General features: G+C 34.7%; 2 protein-coding genes across 2 annotated transcripts in view; both read right to left on the reverse strand.

The window, feature by feature from the left end:
* LOC125423018 (very-long-chain aldehyde decarbonylase CER1) overlaps positions 1-7,226 on the reverse strand; it is a 39,395-nt gene extending 32,169 nt beyond the window's left edge. Inside the window, 3 exon segments of the mRNA XM_060817354.1 lie at positions 3,383-3,506; positions 6,878-6,924; positions 7,171-7,226. Coding sequence (XP_060673337.1) covers positions 3,383-3,506; positions 6,878-6,924; positions 7,171-7,226 — 227 coding nt within the window.
* A 1,661-nt stretch (positions 7,227-8,887) lies between these two features.
* On the reverse strand, positions 8,888-14,560 carry LOC107403676 (very-long-chain aldehyde decarbonylase CER1). The gene is made up of 10 exons (XM_048475210.2): positions 14,406-14,560; positions 14,082-14,305; positions 13,620-13,855; positions 13,310-13,529; positions 11,317-11,707; positions 11,025-11,132; positions 10,708-10,908; positions 10,264-10,365; positions 9,621-9,794; positions 8,888-9,300 (listed from the first exon to the last, which is right to left on the reverse strand). The coding sequence occupies exons 1-10, from the start codon at positions 14,463-14,465 to the stop codon at positions 9,124-9,126; spliced, it is 1,893 nt and encodes a 630-aa protein (XP_048331167.2). The 5' UTR covers positions 14,466-14,560; the 3' UTR covers positions 8,888-9,123.
* Positions 14,561-17,590: the final 3,030 nt, after the last annotated feature.

The raw sequence follows: 17,590 nt of genomic DNA on the forward strand, positions 1-17,590 counted from the left end.
TAATCGAGGAAGCAACGTGGGAGCCCGAGGCGCAAATGCGTGACTAGTATCCCTACCTGTTCTAGTGAAGTGCAGAATTTTGAGGATGAAATTCTTATTAGGGGGGAAGGTTGTAACACCCCGTCCCAAATTACATTGGAATTCTTCCACGTTGACCGAGTGGGTCAAAAGTTGACTTTTTGTTCCAGTTGAAATTTCTAGTTGACCGTGATTTCGTAGCGAAGTACATGATGCTCCGAGTTCGTAGACTAGTAGCACGTCGAAAACGGAGCTACGGTTTGAAAGTTATAGGCAAAATAAGTCGAGAGCCAAACTGTCAAAAGGTGCCGGCAGTTGACTTTTTATGGTTGTAGAATTTTGTTTTAACTTTTGTATGGTTGTAAAATACCCGTTGATATGAGTTCATAAACTAGTGGCACGCTTAAATTGGACATCTGGTTAAAAAGTTATGGACATGCAAAGTTCTCTGAATACCGTAATATTTTAATATCTTTGTCTTGAGTGAACAGTGTGTGCCACATGTCACAATTTTTGCCAATCCCATGAGTGAACAGTGTCACCCATGGGTGGCTTTTATTCAGGCAAAAATGCACAAGCCGGCGGAAGGAGAGAGAGAGAGAGAGCTAGAGAGAGAAACCGACTGGCCACCGCCACTTAGCCATTTTTCGGCCACCCTTTCCTCACACGCACCACCCCACCTTGAAGACCACCTGAAAACCAGCCAGCCAGCCAAAAATGACGGCCAACCGACTGCCGATGCCCCCGGATCGAGGCTTTTTCCGGCGGCGGTGCCGATTCCTTCAAACCCTGATTTCTCCCTATTCCGGCCACCGTTTGCCTCACCGCCAGTCCCATTGAGTTACCCATCACCAGATCTACCTTCCCACCAAAAATCACGGCCAGTGACCACCGGACGCGCCGCCGGTGGTGATGGGTTCCGATGACCACAGCGAGTCACCAGGAAAATTGACTTTCCGACGAGTTTCCGGCTGCACCGCCCCTCTTTTTCCACTAATTCCGACCCTCTGAACCCAAATCCGGTGTCCCCTTTCCTCAAATCTCAACGGATTGAGAGAATCGAGGAGTTGAATCCCGAAACCTTTCCGGCGAGATTCCGGCCACCTCGGGTCCGATCTCCGGGAAGTAAGATCGGATTCGTAATCCTCGTCACTCAAGCTTCGATTCGGTATATTACTCGTCAATTTTGGTTGTCGTTTGTGTTCGCTCCCCAGGTACCCATTTGGGAGTTATCTGATTAAAATATTAAAATAATTAGTTTTGTGTATTGTGGATATTTTAGGTGCACGTGTGGGTAGTGGAGTTGATCCTGCGGAGGATCCTGATTGATACACGTGCTTGAGGTGAGTGACCCCCTTCAAAACTATTTTGGGGTGATTAATTATATTTTATTTGTGTTAATTTGATATCAAGAATTATGCTCCTGTGGTGGAATTTAAATATAATTGTGGAAAAAATATTATTTGATATATATATAGATATATATATATACCCATTGATGCTAAATGAAAGTTTGGGTTATTAAGAAATTCTCGATTATTATTATTGTGATTTAATTGTATTTATTACGCATGAGCAAGGTGTTTTCATTAATTAATTGTATTTGGATTTTAATATTATTTTTTGACATAATTTGATTTTGAAATATTTCAAGGAAAATATTGGTTTAAGTTTGGTGGTTTCAATTTATATAATTTTGCCCATGGAACATTATTTGATTGATTTTGTGATTTTGAGGAAAAATCATTTGTATATTATTATCGGTGGATTTATGCTGGAAATGTTAAAGAAAAATGTGGGAGGTTGAGTTCGAAAAATGGTATAATTCTCACGGTGAATTTTGGAAAAAAAAAATTATGTATTTGTTTTATAATAAAATTTGGTTATTTATTTTAGACGCACTCATACAGTACTAGTGTTCTGTACTGTATATGTGGATGAGCGCGCAAGTTATAATGTCTCCCGTGAGTTGCCATTGGACCGAGGGTAGGCAAGTTTTATATAGTGCACATAAGCCGCCTCCCTCCATGGCCGGGATGACGATTTAAGCAGCGGCGCTGTCGGGACGCCGAAGCGACCGTATGCAAGTTTCTCTCTTTAACCTCCCGCCGGACGGTGCTCGGGATGCTGGATATCGTAGGACATCACTCGTATATAGTGTGGTGCGTCAAGTATTAATTTTTAGATAGAAATTTCACATCCTAAAGTTTTTAAAATCATATTTAAATTAAATGTATTTTATTTGTGTTACCATCTAATTATAATTATTTAAATTACATTTTTTGACATTGTTTATTTTGATTAATTAAATCAAATTTTGTGAATTAGATATATTGAAAGTTTTTTCTTTATGTTATATTTCTTCAATGCAAGTGTTCTAATTTATTTATTATATTTCATTACATTTTATTTATATTTGGATTATTTAATTATTATTTATTAAATTAATTATTTCTTGATTTTTGGGGCATAAAAGATGGGGTTTTGCGAAAATGTTTTAAAAGGGGAACCTTTCCAACGGAGTGAATAGTGAGGGTTTTGAGAGAAATATTATTTTCAAGTAATTATTATTTATTTACTTATTTTTATTCCTAATTAATCAAATGTGCCATAATTATTGTTACTTTATAATTGTACAGTAGATAGGGTCACTCACTGAGATGATTAGCATCTCATATCTTTAAATTCCGTTCCTCTAGGTACAAGGAGTGGTAGATGTTCTTCCGGAGTGAATCTAATCTCCATCGCTATCGTAATTCAAGAAGTTATCTTTGTCTTCATTTATTTCAATTGTAATATTTCTTTCATCCTTGTTGTATAATTTCTATACTTAATAGTACTTTATGAAGCTCTGTATACTGTCTTGGACATTTATATATTAATTATGCACTGATTTCTTATTATCCTTTTGAAGTGCTGCAAATTTGTGGAATTAAATTGTAGTAATGTGGGAGGAATAAGGTGGTGTTTATAGAAGTGTGTTTTCAGTGCAGGAAATTTGTGGTAAGTCCAACTCTTAGGAGAGGTTCTGTCAGATTTTCCATTGGAAGGTCCGATAGGGTTTCCCTGGGATCAGGGCTTATCTAGGGTTCCGGTGAGAAATTTTGGACGGGTCCTGACAATATATGTCTTTTATAGTTTTTTTCTTTAAATTTTTTAGCATATCGTTTCTACATGTGTGTGTATATATATATATATATATAAACTAAATCAATTTTCATCCATGCAACTATGAAAAAAGATGCATGCATGCAAATTTGATTATATAATAAGCATATACATAATACATATGCATGCATCCATTCAAGCATACTTATATATAAATGTAAAAGGAAGGAATTAGGATCTAATTGTTTTTACGTACCAATTGCTTTCTCTGCCAACCTGATGAAATTTGAGAGGTCTGTGAAGAATCCTAGTTTTGCCTTTGGCAGTGCGGTAGCGGGAAAGAGAAATCCAAATCTGGTTGTGAAGCATCCTTATTAAAGCTGTCAGAACCCGTCCAGAATTCCTCCCCGGAACCCTAGACAAGCCCTGATCTTAGGGAAATACCACCGAACCTTCCAACGGAAAATCCGGCAGCACCTACCCTAAGGGTAGGACTTACCAAAAATTACCTACACTGAACACGCACTTCTATGTTCATCCCCTTATTCCTCCCACAATACTACAAATTGATTCCACAATTTTCAGCACTTCAAAATAAATAACAGTAAATCAGTGCGTAATTAATAACTACACGTCCAATACAGTATACAGAGCATTATACAAATAAATGTGAAATTAATACCATGATGATAAAAAGCAATACAAGATAGAGAGGAAAAAAGGAAGAAATACTTCTTGAACTTTCGGCAGCGAACTAAGATATTGGGCTCGCCCCGGACAATCAACGTCTCCAACCTGGACCTAGGGGAACGGAATTTAAAAAACGTGAGATGCTAATCATCTCAGTGAGTGACCCTAACTACCGAACACCTTTAATATTAATAATGATTTAATTAATACCAGCAATTAAATAGATAAATAAATAATAAACAGTTGAAGTAATATTTTCTCTCAAAACCCTCACTATTCATTCCGTTGGAAATGTTCCCCTTTTAAAACATTTTCACAAAATCCGATATTCGTACTTCCCGAAAACCAAGGGATCAAACCATTTGATAAATAATAAATAAATAAATACCCCAATATGTAATTAAAATGTAATAAATTATAATAAATAATTTTTGAACACCTTTTGTAACATCCCACATCGGTTGGAGAGGGGCACGAAGCGGTCTTTATAAGGCTGTGGATACCTCTCCCTTCAGGACGCGTTTTGTGAGCAAAACCTTGAGGCTAGGGGGGAGAGAGGGTGTGAACCCTGGGCCAAAGAGGACAATATCAGGTGGTCTGGGCTGTTACAGTGGTATCAGAGCCAGTACCCGGATCGGTGTGCCAGCGAGGACGCTGGGCCCCAAGGGGGGAGGATTGTAACATCCCACATCGGTTGGAGAGGGGCACGAAGCGGTCTTTATAAGGCTGTGGATACCTCTCCCTTCAGGACGCATTTTGTGAGCAAAACCTTGAGGCCAGGAGGGAGAGAGGGTGTGAACCCTGGGCCAAAGAGGACAATATCCTGATGCAGGTGGTCTGGGCTGTTACACCTTTGGGGTTTGAAACTTTATCTGAAAATTTCACTTGACGCACCACACCATATACCGGTGATGCCCTCTGGTACCCAGCGTCCTGAGCACCGATTGGCGGGGAGATTAAAGAGAGAAACTTGCAAACGACACTTCGGCGTCCCGACAGTACCGCTACTGAAACCATCATCCCGGCCAAGGAGGGGGGCGGCTGTGGCCAATAACAAACTTGCCTGCCCATGGTCCAATGGCAACTCACAGGAGAAATAATAATACTTGCGCGCTGAACCACATATACATATACCAGAACACCAATACTGTATGAATGCGTCTAAAATAATTATTAAACCAACTGTACCGTTTTCCAAAATTACCGTGGGAAACATATCAAAATTTCACACTTACCATCCCACATATTTTTATTTAACAAACTGGTACGAAAACTTCGATAACAAATAAAACCATAATTTTCTAGTAATACGAGGTTCAACAGATAAAATACCGTGGGCATAATTATAAAATTAAACCACCAATTTAACAAATATTTTCATAAAATATTTAAACCAATTATGCCCAAAATAATACTTAAAACCACGTACGACTATTACCGAAATATACTTTGCTCATGCATAATAAATAAATTAAATCACAATAAAACCATAACTAAATTGTACCACATGAGCATAATTTAAATACCAATTAAACATAATTAATTGCCCAAAATATTTTTGAAGGTGGTTCACTCACCTGGAGCACGCAATTAACCTAAGATCCACCATGGGATCAATTCCATGACTCACCCCGTGCTTCTAAAACACAATTCACACACAGTCAAATAAATTAATATTTTATTTGGGTAAATAATACCCGGTACCCGGGGGGTTAAACACAAACGTTAACCAAAATGGTCGAATAGTATACCAAATCGAAGCTCGTGGAATGAGAATCACAGATTCGGTCTTACTTTCCGGTGATCGGACCGAAGGTGGCCGGAATCTCGCCGGAAAGGTTTTGGAATTCGACTCCTCAATTCTCCCAAACCGTCGCGAATTGAAGGAAAAGGATGCCGGATTTGGATTCAGGAGGTCGGACACAATGGACAAGGACCGGCAGTGCGACTGGGTACTCGCCGGAACAGTAACTTCCGGCGAGCCGCCGCGGTCGCCGGCGGCGGCGCGTGCGGTGGCCGTTGGCGGAGATTTTTGGTGGTTTTGTAGATCGAGGGGAGAGGATTCCAACGGGACCGGCGGTGAGGCAAACGAAGGCCGGACGGCGGAGAAATAGGGGTTTGAAGATTTTCGACCCCTCACCGGAAAACACTCCGATCCCGGCACGTCGGAGGTCCAGTGGCCGTGAAATTTGGTGGGCTGGCCGAAAATGAGGAGATGGTGAGGGGTGACTGGCGCGTGTGGCCGAAAAACGGCCGGAAAGGGGTCAAACGGCAGTGGCCGGCGGTGGAGGGAAAAATCGTCGCCGAACTTCGCTGCCTCGATCCGGGCATGTTCGGCGACCAACGGCCGTGAAATTTTGGGGTTTCGCCAGAAATGAGGAGAGGCTTCCGTCTGGCCGGCGCGTGTAACGAGAATCGGCCTGAAAATTTGAAGATTCCGGCGGCCGATCGGTTTCTCTCTCTCTCTCTCTCCTCTCTCTCTTTCTCTCTCTTCCCCGAGATTTTTGTCAAATAAAAGCCACGTGGACCAATCAGGTGACGACACGTGGTATTTCACTGTTTATCGACTCAAAAACATTAAAATATTACGGTATCCGGCAAACTTCATGCGTCCATAACTTTTTAACCGGATGTCCGTTTTAAGCGTGCCGCTAGTCTATGAACTCGTATCGACGAGCACTTCACAACCATGCATGAGTCAAAGCTCATTTCCCCACAAATAAAAAGTTAACTCCGGCACCCTCTTGGACAGTTTGGACCTCAACTTGTTTTGCTCATAACTTTCAAACCGTAGCTCCGTTTTCAACGTGCTACTAGTCTACTAACTCGTGCCAACGTGTAATTCGTAACGGTACCTCAGTCAACCTAGAATTCCATCCAGGTCAAAAAGTCAACTTTTGACCCCTTCGGTCAATGGTCAACGGTCAAAGTCAACAGTCAACATCGGTCAACGTGTAAAAATTCCGACATAGTTCGGGACGGGATGTTACAAAAGCCAATGGTAAAACCAGCAAATAGACAAGGTGGAGCTCTCTTTCTGATCCCTTCATTATGTTTATACATAAGTAAGCGCTCTGGACCATCCGTGGGGCCAATATCACGTATTTTGTATTTCCTTCAAAACCCACATGTGACCACACAATCAACATTAATTAATATTCATCAAATTGATTTCCACAATTCATAATTGAATAAATATAATTAATTAATTAATGCAAGATGTGATAATGAAAAAGATATAGGCATGCATGATGTAATGTTTTCCATCAAAGATACAGTTTATTTTATTTTTTGCAATAAAAAATATACATGTTATTATATAAATATATAAGATATAAAAAATTAACTACCTTGAAGCTTCCAAGAGGCTTCCATGGCCAGTCAGTTAAAATTTCTGGTTTAGAAGCCATACTTGTTATAGCGTCCCACAATGCTTCTGTAGCTTTATCAAGTACTGTCTTAACAATAGGTGCTCGCTAGCTCTACGACTCCTATACATACATACATACAAATGTACCTATAGATATAGGCGTATATATATATAGGTGTCTAGCTCCTTGACTTATTGAATATTGATTAAAAGTGTAAAAGATGACCATGAATGCCATAGATGGGAACAAAGTAATTTCCCAACGCCCAATTGCAAAAAGGAACGGCATAAAAAATGGTGTCAGCTCTGTTCCAAGTATTTGAAATAATATGGTCCTCACATTGCTTTATCAGAGACAAAAATTCGAGGATTCAATATATTTATTTGAAAGGGTTATTAGGAGCCACCTAAATTATGTATAAAAAAAGGATAAAAATATTGATGCTATGAAAATAACGTGCCTAATAAGATATTATATATAAAAGTAATCCAACCCATTCATTGAACATATTCCATCTTAGCCACCCATTTTCATGACTGACGCCCCCATCTAGCCTCAAATTTTCAGCTAGATACCTAACTCCAGCTAGGTCTTGGTTGGGATTGTACACCTGGACAATTTGTGATGGGTCATTCAAGCATGTTGGATTTCTGGCCAAAGCATTGGAAAGTCACGTGCTACAATACTCTGCTTGATCATCAACTTGGCTATCTAGCATAAATGTTGTTTCAGCACTTCTAATCCTCTCACTATATATATGCTTAATTTATTTCACCGTATTCAAATTAGTCTCTCTGCTAGTACTTCTATCTTTAAGATCAGAAAGACAACGTTGGTAATTGGGTTAAAAATGTTACGTTCAGTAAATAATTTGATATAATCACTCATTTAATTGTCCAAATTTTGACTATCGTTAGTATGTCCAAATGAATGGATGTATAATCCAACTGGTATGGTTATATATACATATAGAATTGAATAGCACATATGGATGTGCGTTTTTATATTTATGTTATCATGGTGTATTTATAGACCTTGCCCCAGCTTAATCATCCAAGAACAATAAAAAAGTTACTTGTATTGTCCAAAGAAATATCTGGTCCTTTTTTTTTTTTAAAATATATTTTTTTTACTTACGAAAGCTGGGCCTAGACTTATGATTAACAGGCCAATGCCGAATCTAACATTTCGAGGCCTGGCATGTATATAAACTTTTCAGTGCAATTAGCCTTCCATTTTGATGGATGAGGAGCCATCTTTGCTTTCTTTCCTTGCCGTTCATGATGTTATGACTAGGGCATAAAAAAATATGAATATATCCATTCAATAATTTTACCAAAAATATTATACATCCATTCAGTGAAAAAAAAAAAAAAAATCATGGCAAAAAGGTTTGACGCCCAATTTGGACATGGGTTTTTGAAGCTTAAAATAAATATGGTCCAATTAGTCCACCATTCAAGGACTTAAGCCGAGTAATATGGGTGACAAACCAATATGGGCTTAGAGATGTGGATGTTCTGAGCTAGAAGCTCATTTAGAAAACCCATAAAGCTATTCAAAATGGAATATACATGCCATGGAAAACCTACTACTAATTATTACACAATAAATAAATAAGAACAAATAGAAGTCTACTACTCATTTTGTATAAAAAATAACAGAAAACATACACGTACGAAAGCGAATATACACAGAGCTTCATCAAATTTGAAAGGACATTGATTAATTTATATAATTTTGATCCCCTTACAACTTGTAGAGTCTTCAACAGCTCAAAAATTACTAAAAGCACGTAGTAAACTAATAATTATGGTATACATATCACAGTATAATATGCAAGCATATATATAAATAGAAATTATGAATAGAAATTAATTAAGACTTATTTATAATTTGTTCAAGTATATAAATATAAATTATGAATAGAAATTAATCAAGACTTATTTATAATTTGTTCGTCCAAAGGATGAAAGCCATGTTGAATGCTTGCTCGCCAAACTTGGTCAATGTTGAAGATGGTGTCCCCACACTCATTTATATTCCACCCTTCTAAAACATGCAGTATCCCAGCTATGCGCCAGGCACTCATCACTCTTCTTGGCAACCAATTCTGTGTCGAGATATTTTACAAATTAAATAACATATCAATATATATATAGTACAATTTTTATTCTTATTATTATTATATATATATATATATATTTTTTTTTTTTTTTGTAGTAACGATCAATTCAATTTCTTGTCTAAATTTGATCTATATGTAAGTTGAAGAATGGGTCCATGTATATGGAAACAGTTTAATAACAAAATTACCATTTACTCATGCAATAATTCCAATTAGTATGTTCCCATACTTCGATGTGTACATATATACATATATATATTATAATAATAATAAAAATAAAATAAAAGTTGAAGGGTGGTAATTACCTCACAAGAGTGCATGTTTTTTAATGAAGATGGAGTTACCATCGCAGGAGTGGTGAAATAGAAGCAGTCTTCGCGCAATTTCTTTGGAGGAAACTGAGAGAATGGAATGAATATTGTTCCTTTCTTTGCCATCATTTGCTCTTCTTCATTCCATCCATCTCCCACCAACCATATCTGCATAATTCATTATTCATAATTGGATGTCATCAATTTTCTCATAATTATGAGTACTAATACTTACTGGCATTAAATTTATTTACTGACGTTTTATATGATACCAAAGAATGTGGCACCATATTATTTGTTATCAAAATAATAAAGTCTGACATACCAAAAAAAACGAGGTCTTATAAAAGAAAGAGTACGACTTTTAACATATTTTTTTTATTATAATTGGATATTTTTATAATTTTATAAAGATATTTAATTGTAATTAAAAAAATTTTAAGGATGTACAATGTAATATATCCTAAAAAAAATTAATTGAGAACCAGAAGAAATTAATTGAGAAACGAGATTTGTTGGTGGTGATGGACGAGTGAATTCAAAGAATTCGTTGACTAATCTTGCATGAATTATCATGATCATATATAATGAAATTAGGTGTGCCAGAGAGAAAAAAAAAAAAAATAAATAAATAAACCTTTTCAGCATAATTTGTTGAAAGGACCAAACTGCTGGTATGCTGTGGACCAAGCTCTTCTTTTAGCTTCTGCATGGACTCCTCCCTATTAATTGTTGCCACCTGCAGACAAAATCATTTCACATATTTATTTGTTCATCCATCACTATGCTTGAAAGAAACTTCATATCCATTGACCAAAAATAAAAAAGTTAAAAAATAAAAACCCTTATCCACATATTTGTCTCTTACTATGCCTACACTACACATTCTCTATGTTCTCATACTCATTTCATCTTTTCACTTCCTCTAGTTCCATTTCTTAGTTTTATGTATTCAAATATAGATACCATTGTAAAGTATAAACCACTCAATTAATCTTTTTTCCCCGCCCTTTAAGTTCATTTTCTGCATTTATAATCTAAAAAACTGACATGTCTAATAGAGGATGAAGACGCTAATTACCTCAATGCCCCTTTGACATAAAGAATTGGCAATGGCAAAAGCAACCTTGTTAAGGTTGCCTCGGAGGAGAACCTTAGTTGTCCCTTTTGGAATACTGTTCAGAACAACAGCCATTGCTAAGCTACTACCATCCACCACTTTTATCTTCAGCTGAGGGTTCCTTTTGATATATAGTTCACCATTTCTATTAAGTTCCTCACCCTGCAGCCAATCCAAAGCAGAGCATAAAACTATATATAAAAAATCAAGTGCTAATTGAAGTGAGAATTAAGAAAAGTAGAAGATAATTTTGTTTAATTAATTAGAGAAACTCTTGCCTGATTTAGAAGACCTAGACTTAACACCTTAACTCCCTTCTTATCGGCATCCAATATTGCTTCTTCAATCAACTTATTGATAGCTTCTTTTCTCCATGGTAATAGATACTAACAAAATTTAAAGGCAAATTTTTGAGATACATGTCAAATTAATTGAGAAAATGCAAATTTTTAAGTTACGTCTAATCAAATCAAGAGCCCAGTTACTGTCGTGTACAATCACTGCGAACTGGGTTGTCCCCTGACCAATTGTTAATTAACTAACAATTAAAAATACTGATTTAAATCTTACTTGTAATTTGTATCTTGGTACGACCCAAGAGTGGACTTTGAGGTTTTTGAAAGAGTTGGACTCAGAAATAAACGCACGGCCCTTGATCCAATTGATGATGACGACAAACCAACAAGTGAGGGGCCAGAGCAGCCAGAGATACCATTTACAAGGGGAAGAAGTATTAAAAGGGTTGGAAGCCATTGATGCCAATCCAAGGCGCAAGTGATAGATAGAGTCTGGCGTGGTTAGATGGGTTAAATGCACCACATCTCCACTCTCTTCTTCTCTTTCCAATGATGATTTGTATACGCCATCCGTCGACTCATCCACTGTCCCATAAATGATATCATAAATTGGCATGAACAGTGAGTAATTGCTTCGAAATTGGGTGTGATGCAGTGAGTGAAACCTGATCAACAACACAATTAACAATATTAATTATTAGACTTTTTCTTTTTCTTTTTTTCTTTTTTTGGTTAATAATTAAAATTAAAATATTAGATATTCATAGGGCCTTAAACGATTGTAAAATGGATGGCATCTAGCTTATATAGAGTGTTTCAATATTACCAATATGCTGTCCAAATTAAGCATATGGTTAATCATGTATTTACAAAATTGAATTAATACTTCCGTCACAAGTCTCTCTACTTTAAAAAAAGTTAACTAATAACATTCTGCTATGTCGCTTGAAAAAAGTTCATTGTTTGTGCATGATCGTGTGCCATGCTCTTTTAAGTATGATATTTGTTAAGTTTAGAAAAATTGTTCAAGCTAATGACATTCATAATTTATTTGTTTTCTCTTATGATCAATATTTTAATTAGAAGCAGTTAACTGTAAATCTCTCTAAAATACATAACGCTAGTGCCAGGCAAGAACAGAAAAAATCTTGCATCTAGGATATTTGTTTCATTTATTTACGTATATGGGTAGTAGGTAGACATACTAATTATTACATGGAGGAATAATGGAATTTGAATAATTTACATATATATATATATATATATATATAGCTACCACTATTTAGTATGAACCAAACATAAGATAACTAAGTGGCCCACAATTAATTTCGTTCTGAGAAAGATATAATGTGGTGTGACTGATATATAAGACATCCATGTCGTGACACAAAAAAAAAACAAAAAGTTACTAAATAAATAAGAATTCCTTTCTATGACGTTCTTTAAGTATTAACATGTTTTATAGCCAACCACAGAGCGTGATTCTATTTAAAATAATATATTAATTGTTATGTCGATTCGTTTTCCTTGAAGGATCCAAGAGGTTGAGTCTATTTCCATCCAATTAGAGTATAAATATGTAGAGTATAAATATTATGAAAAACATTAAATATAGCACATTCCTTGTATGAAATGAAATGTCATACCAAAAGGGTTAATGACTATCATTTTCTACTCGGTTTAATTATAAATTCGATGTCGACCATTCGGTTATTTGTTCATTTCGGCTCAGCTGGTTTATGCTGTGTTATGTTCATATACATAATTCATGCCCCTTTTTTTTCTTTTTAAATATAAATTCTTCATATAATTTTATTTTCTAAAACGTGGATAATATATATATTATATATGATTCAAAATAAGTTTTTCATCCTAATAATATGAATATATATTTTATTATTATCTACTTTTTTATATTGTCATCAGTTTTTTCTTGTTTTTTGAAACAGTTTTTTCTTGTTTTTTGAAAGAAGAAACCACACAAACAGTGACAGTGTATTCTACCATGGCCAGCAGGGATGCATATATAATAAATATATCATGAAAACGCCTCTAAGATCATTACAAAGAAAATAAAGTGATCGACTGAAATTGTAAACATATATATATATATAGGAACATGGAAAAGTCAATATATATATATATATATATATATTAAATTAATTAATTAATTTCCAATGTCCACAACAGATATATAAAAACCCAAGGACGGAAAAATGCGAAGGTTAAAAAAACATAAGCTAGGTTTTGAGAGAGAGATTACTTACGATGGAGTGTACATGAAGAACTTAAGGATGGGAAATACGGAGAAGAGGGACTTTGGAACTAGCTCAAAATTGCAGTGTCCCATATTGTTCATGAAATCAATGTAAAATATATAACCAGCAAAAGATGCAATGGAGGCGGTTCTTGTAAACACCGTGGTCAATAGAGGTATTGTGAAGAGAAGGTAATATACTATGTGCTCAGCAAATGGATGAATCACAGCTGCACCAAATTAATTAATATATATATATATATATAAGATAAAAGTAACAAATTTTGAGGAAATATTATTATATATTAAGTAGTACATACACGTAATTGGCTCAGTGACAATGGAGGCGTGGTGGTGGGAATGGTAGCGGTTGTAAAGGAAATGGTGGTGCAAAGCTCTATGAAACCAGTAGTAGAGGAACTCCACTGGACCAGTATGAAGAAGAGCTGTGATTATAACCCCGTCTGTTCTCCAAAGTGGTACTTTTGCTCCCAGAGGATAAACTGCCACGTAGCCTATGTACAATACTAACCCATTGAGCAATATCTGGTCATCCCTGTAATTAATAATAATATTAATTTATAAAATTAACATATGCTATTAAAAAGTAAGATTGATTCAGTTAGTATACTATTTATATTTACATGTAAGATGTAGTAGGTTTGAAATACCGATTGATTCAGTTAGTATACCATTTATATTTACATGTAAAATATAATAGGTTTGAAATACCGATGACAAAAATTTGCTATAAATGATTAAGGAAAAAAAAAGGTACTAACCAATTCCTTTCTCTGTCAACCTGCTCGAATTCGATACCTTTGTCGACAATCCTCTTAGCGCCTTTGGCAGTTTGGTAGCGGGAAAGAGAAATCCAAATCTGGTTGTGAAGCATCCGTAGTAGAAGATAAGGGAAAATGAGGAAGTGGCCAAGGTCTTTCTCATTTTCTTCTGTCACTATGAATGAGTACGTGCTATGTATCGCCCAGGGGGCCAGAATCACATACTGCTCTCAGTCATTAAAAGGAAAAGTAGTAAACATATAAAGTTCATGGAGATGAAATAGAAAATGATGAATGAAATTAATGGGGTACTGAAGCTTGTACCTTGAAGTTACCAAGAGGCTTCCAAGGCCAATCTGTAAGAATTCCAGGAGTGGTGGCCATAATTTTGTAAACATACACAAAGACGTCCTAACGCCTGCTATATTGCACCATATGTACCAGATCTGATCAATTTCATGCACTATTTAAAGGAGGCCAAAAGCTAGCTTCATGGTCCACCCCAACTTGTAAGCCAGCTCTGAATTAGGAAAACATTTAATTTCAGTGAAATTGCATAAAAATGAAATTGTAATTTATAACTTATTACCGTTATTAATTAAGGCTGTAAAATTGTTATTCTATATATATATATATATATATATGAAGCAATTACTAATTGCTAGAAAAGTAATAGGTTAATTGTGTTTTATTATAAAACATTTCATATCACATTTCAATTTACAATTTGTTTTTAAGTTAGTTCAATTTTTCAAATTAATTCTTAAATGAACTATGAGTAAAATTAAAATTTTGAAAAAATTGATCAGTTTTTTCGATTTACAAACAAGATGAGGGAAATTTTGATTAATAAAAAAACTATTTAATTTTCTCAATTTTATAAACTTTTTTATTAGTTATCTTAGATATTGAATTAATACGAAATAAATTGTTTGTAGTAAATTTTTTTCTCATTAGATTAGACAATAAATAATCACCCTTATCCTGTTCTTTTTAATCAATTGGATTAATTATCCCATTTAAAAGGATGTGGGATTATGTCATTAGAAATTATTGAATGGCGTTTGTCGGCACTGACCAGCATTGACCAAATTTTTACCGGTGTTGACTAACTGTTGATCAGTATTAAACAATCGGAAGCCTCACGGAAATTACGCTGGAGTTTGGCTAAGTCGGAGAATAATTTTTAATTAAGTTTTTTAATATTTATATTACAAATTATTCAAAGTAAAAAAAAAAAAATATATATATATATATATATTATAATACAATCCATCTAATTTTTTTTTTTTTTTTTTTTTTTGTGTTAGAAATAAGTGATAGGGTGACTATCTTATCTCATACAATCCTACACTTGCAGTTCAATTCAATATGGGGATCTAAGCGGTTCCTAGAGGTTGGGTCCTTAATTTCATGAGCTAATCTGCTGCCACCTAAATTAATTATTGTATCTGACACAACTGTAGTATATATGAAATAAATATTAATACTTAAAATATAACGTAAATAATAATAATAAAATATACAACGGAAAGGTATATATAATTTGTCAACCGTACTATGTTTTTTTGTTTTTTTATTTTGGGGCTAACAACGGTATTATTATTATTATTATTATTTTTATTTTTTGTTTTGGCTATGCCCCCAGACATCCTTACCCCCCAAGACTCGAACCCAGTGTCTACTGGCCGGGCAATGGTGTGCTTAGCCACTGAGCTCCCACGCGAGTGTAACAATGGTACTATTTTTATCCATTTAAAGTTTCTTCAAAAATTATATATTTAAGGTAAGAGAATGTAATTATTCCAATATATTCAAAGCTTTTTTTGGATATTATTCAGTAAGAGGGGAACTTCTATACAACAACTGTATGTTGAGGTAAGATTACGTAACTATTCCTATATATTTAAAGTTTTTTTTTTTTGGATATTATATATTAAATATTTTTAAATTAATTAGTATGCTAATTTTTCTTTTTTTAATATTTTTGTCAGCTGAGAGCTATTACACATATATAATGAAAACAGAGCTATTATCTGTTACATCTGGTTGCATTACCAATTAATGAAAGTAGGTAAGCACGTAGCAACCACAAAAGTCATTATATCTACTTTTTCCTCAATGTTTTAAATGTCCCAAAATCTAGAAGATATTTCGAGGACCAATTATTATTATTATTATTATTTTTTATTTTTTTTGGGGGGGGGGGGGGGGTGTGTTGGGGGGTTGTTGAATAAGGACCACTTGAATTTATATATATGTGAGTATTAATGTGAATTAATGATAAACTAATTAAAGAAGTGTAAAGCCACTGCAGATACAGCCACGTGGAAGAAAACACACCTCGCACCTATATTCCAAAATAAAAAAGATCAATTAAGGAAGTGTTTTTTTTTTTTTTTTTTTTTGAGTGCGGGTAAAGAGATGAGAATTCATTCAACAAAAGAACCAGACACATCAAAAGAAAAAACATCCGTGAGCCAAGAAAGGATATTCTTAATCCAATTAACAAATTCATCGTAATCTGCAGAGGAATTAAAAATACATAACATGATTATATCTAAAACAAATAAATTTAAACTAATTAAAAATAGAAATTTCAATTCCACTTGGAATCTTTAATGCATATAGTTGGCGTATTAACTAACCTCAAACTGCATGATTGAAGCAAATACGTGTGCATAGATGTACATTGAGAGAGGGTCCTTTATTCTAATCTACTTTGTACACATTCGTTTCGAACTTTTACTACCTTGCTTGCCATCCCTTAATTAAGTTATGACAGATAACGAACATACGTAAAAAAAAAATATATATATATAATGAGATTCACAATTTTGAGCAATCAATGATATTTGGGATTCTCAATTTTGATGACAATTTTCATAATTTCTAGGTAGGAAGTAGATATTTGGTTTTGATAGGAACTAGAATATTAATTTTGGACTTTGTTGCTAAAGATATTTTTATTTTTGTATTATTTATTTATTATTCACATTATCTTTCAATTAGGAGACAAAATGCAGTGTAATTAGCAATCGAAACTAGAAATGTAAGTTACGTAGGAGAAATGAGATCCAAAATTCAAGGAAAGTTGAAAATAATCAATAAGGAATTGAAAGGGCAAAGATATAATTATTAATTAGTGGCCTACAAGTTAGAAAATATTTGAAATGCTTGCACCATTTAGATGTCATGTATATGATGATCCAACCAAATGATGTATATATACTGGGAATAACCCCATACCATACATAGTCATAGACATGATCGATGTTAATTAGTGCACAACTAATGGATCGCCTTTTCTTTTCTTTTTTTGTTTGAATAAAAACTATTATATTGTCTTTCAATTAGTCCATAACCGATCATTTTAAGATATCATATCTATTCCCGAATGCCAATAGCTAGTTATTCTTTGTTGATGGTAGCCAATAGATGCATTATTTCTTGCCCTTATGTCTTTTACATATATGCATGCAGGCTGCTGCTGCCTGCGTTGCAAAACT

This window comes from Ziziphus jujuba, chromosome 5, assembly GCF_031755915.1.
Source record: "Ziziphus jujuba cultivar Dongzao chromosome 5, ASM3175591v1".
Taxonomy (NCBI): domain Eukaryota; kingdom Viridiplantae; phylum Streptophyta; class Magnoliopsida; order Rosales; family Rhamnaceae; genus Ziziphus; species Ziziphus jujuba.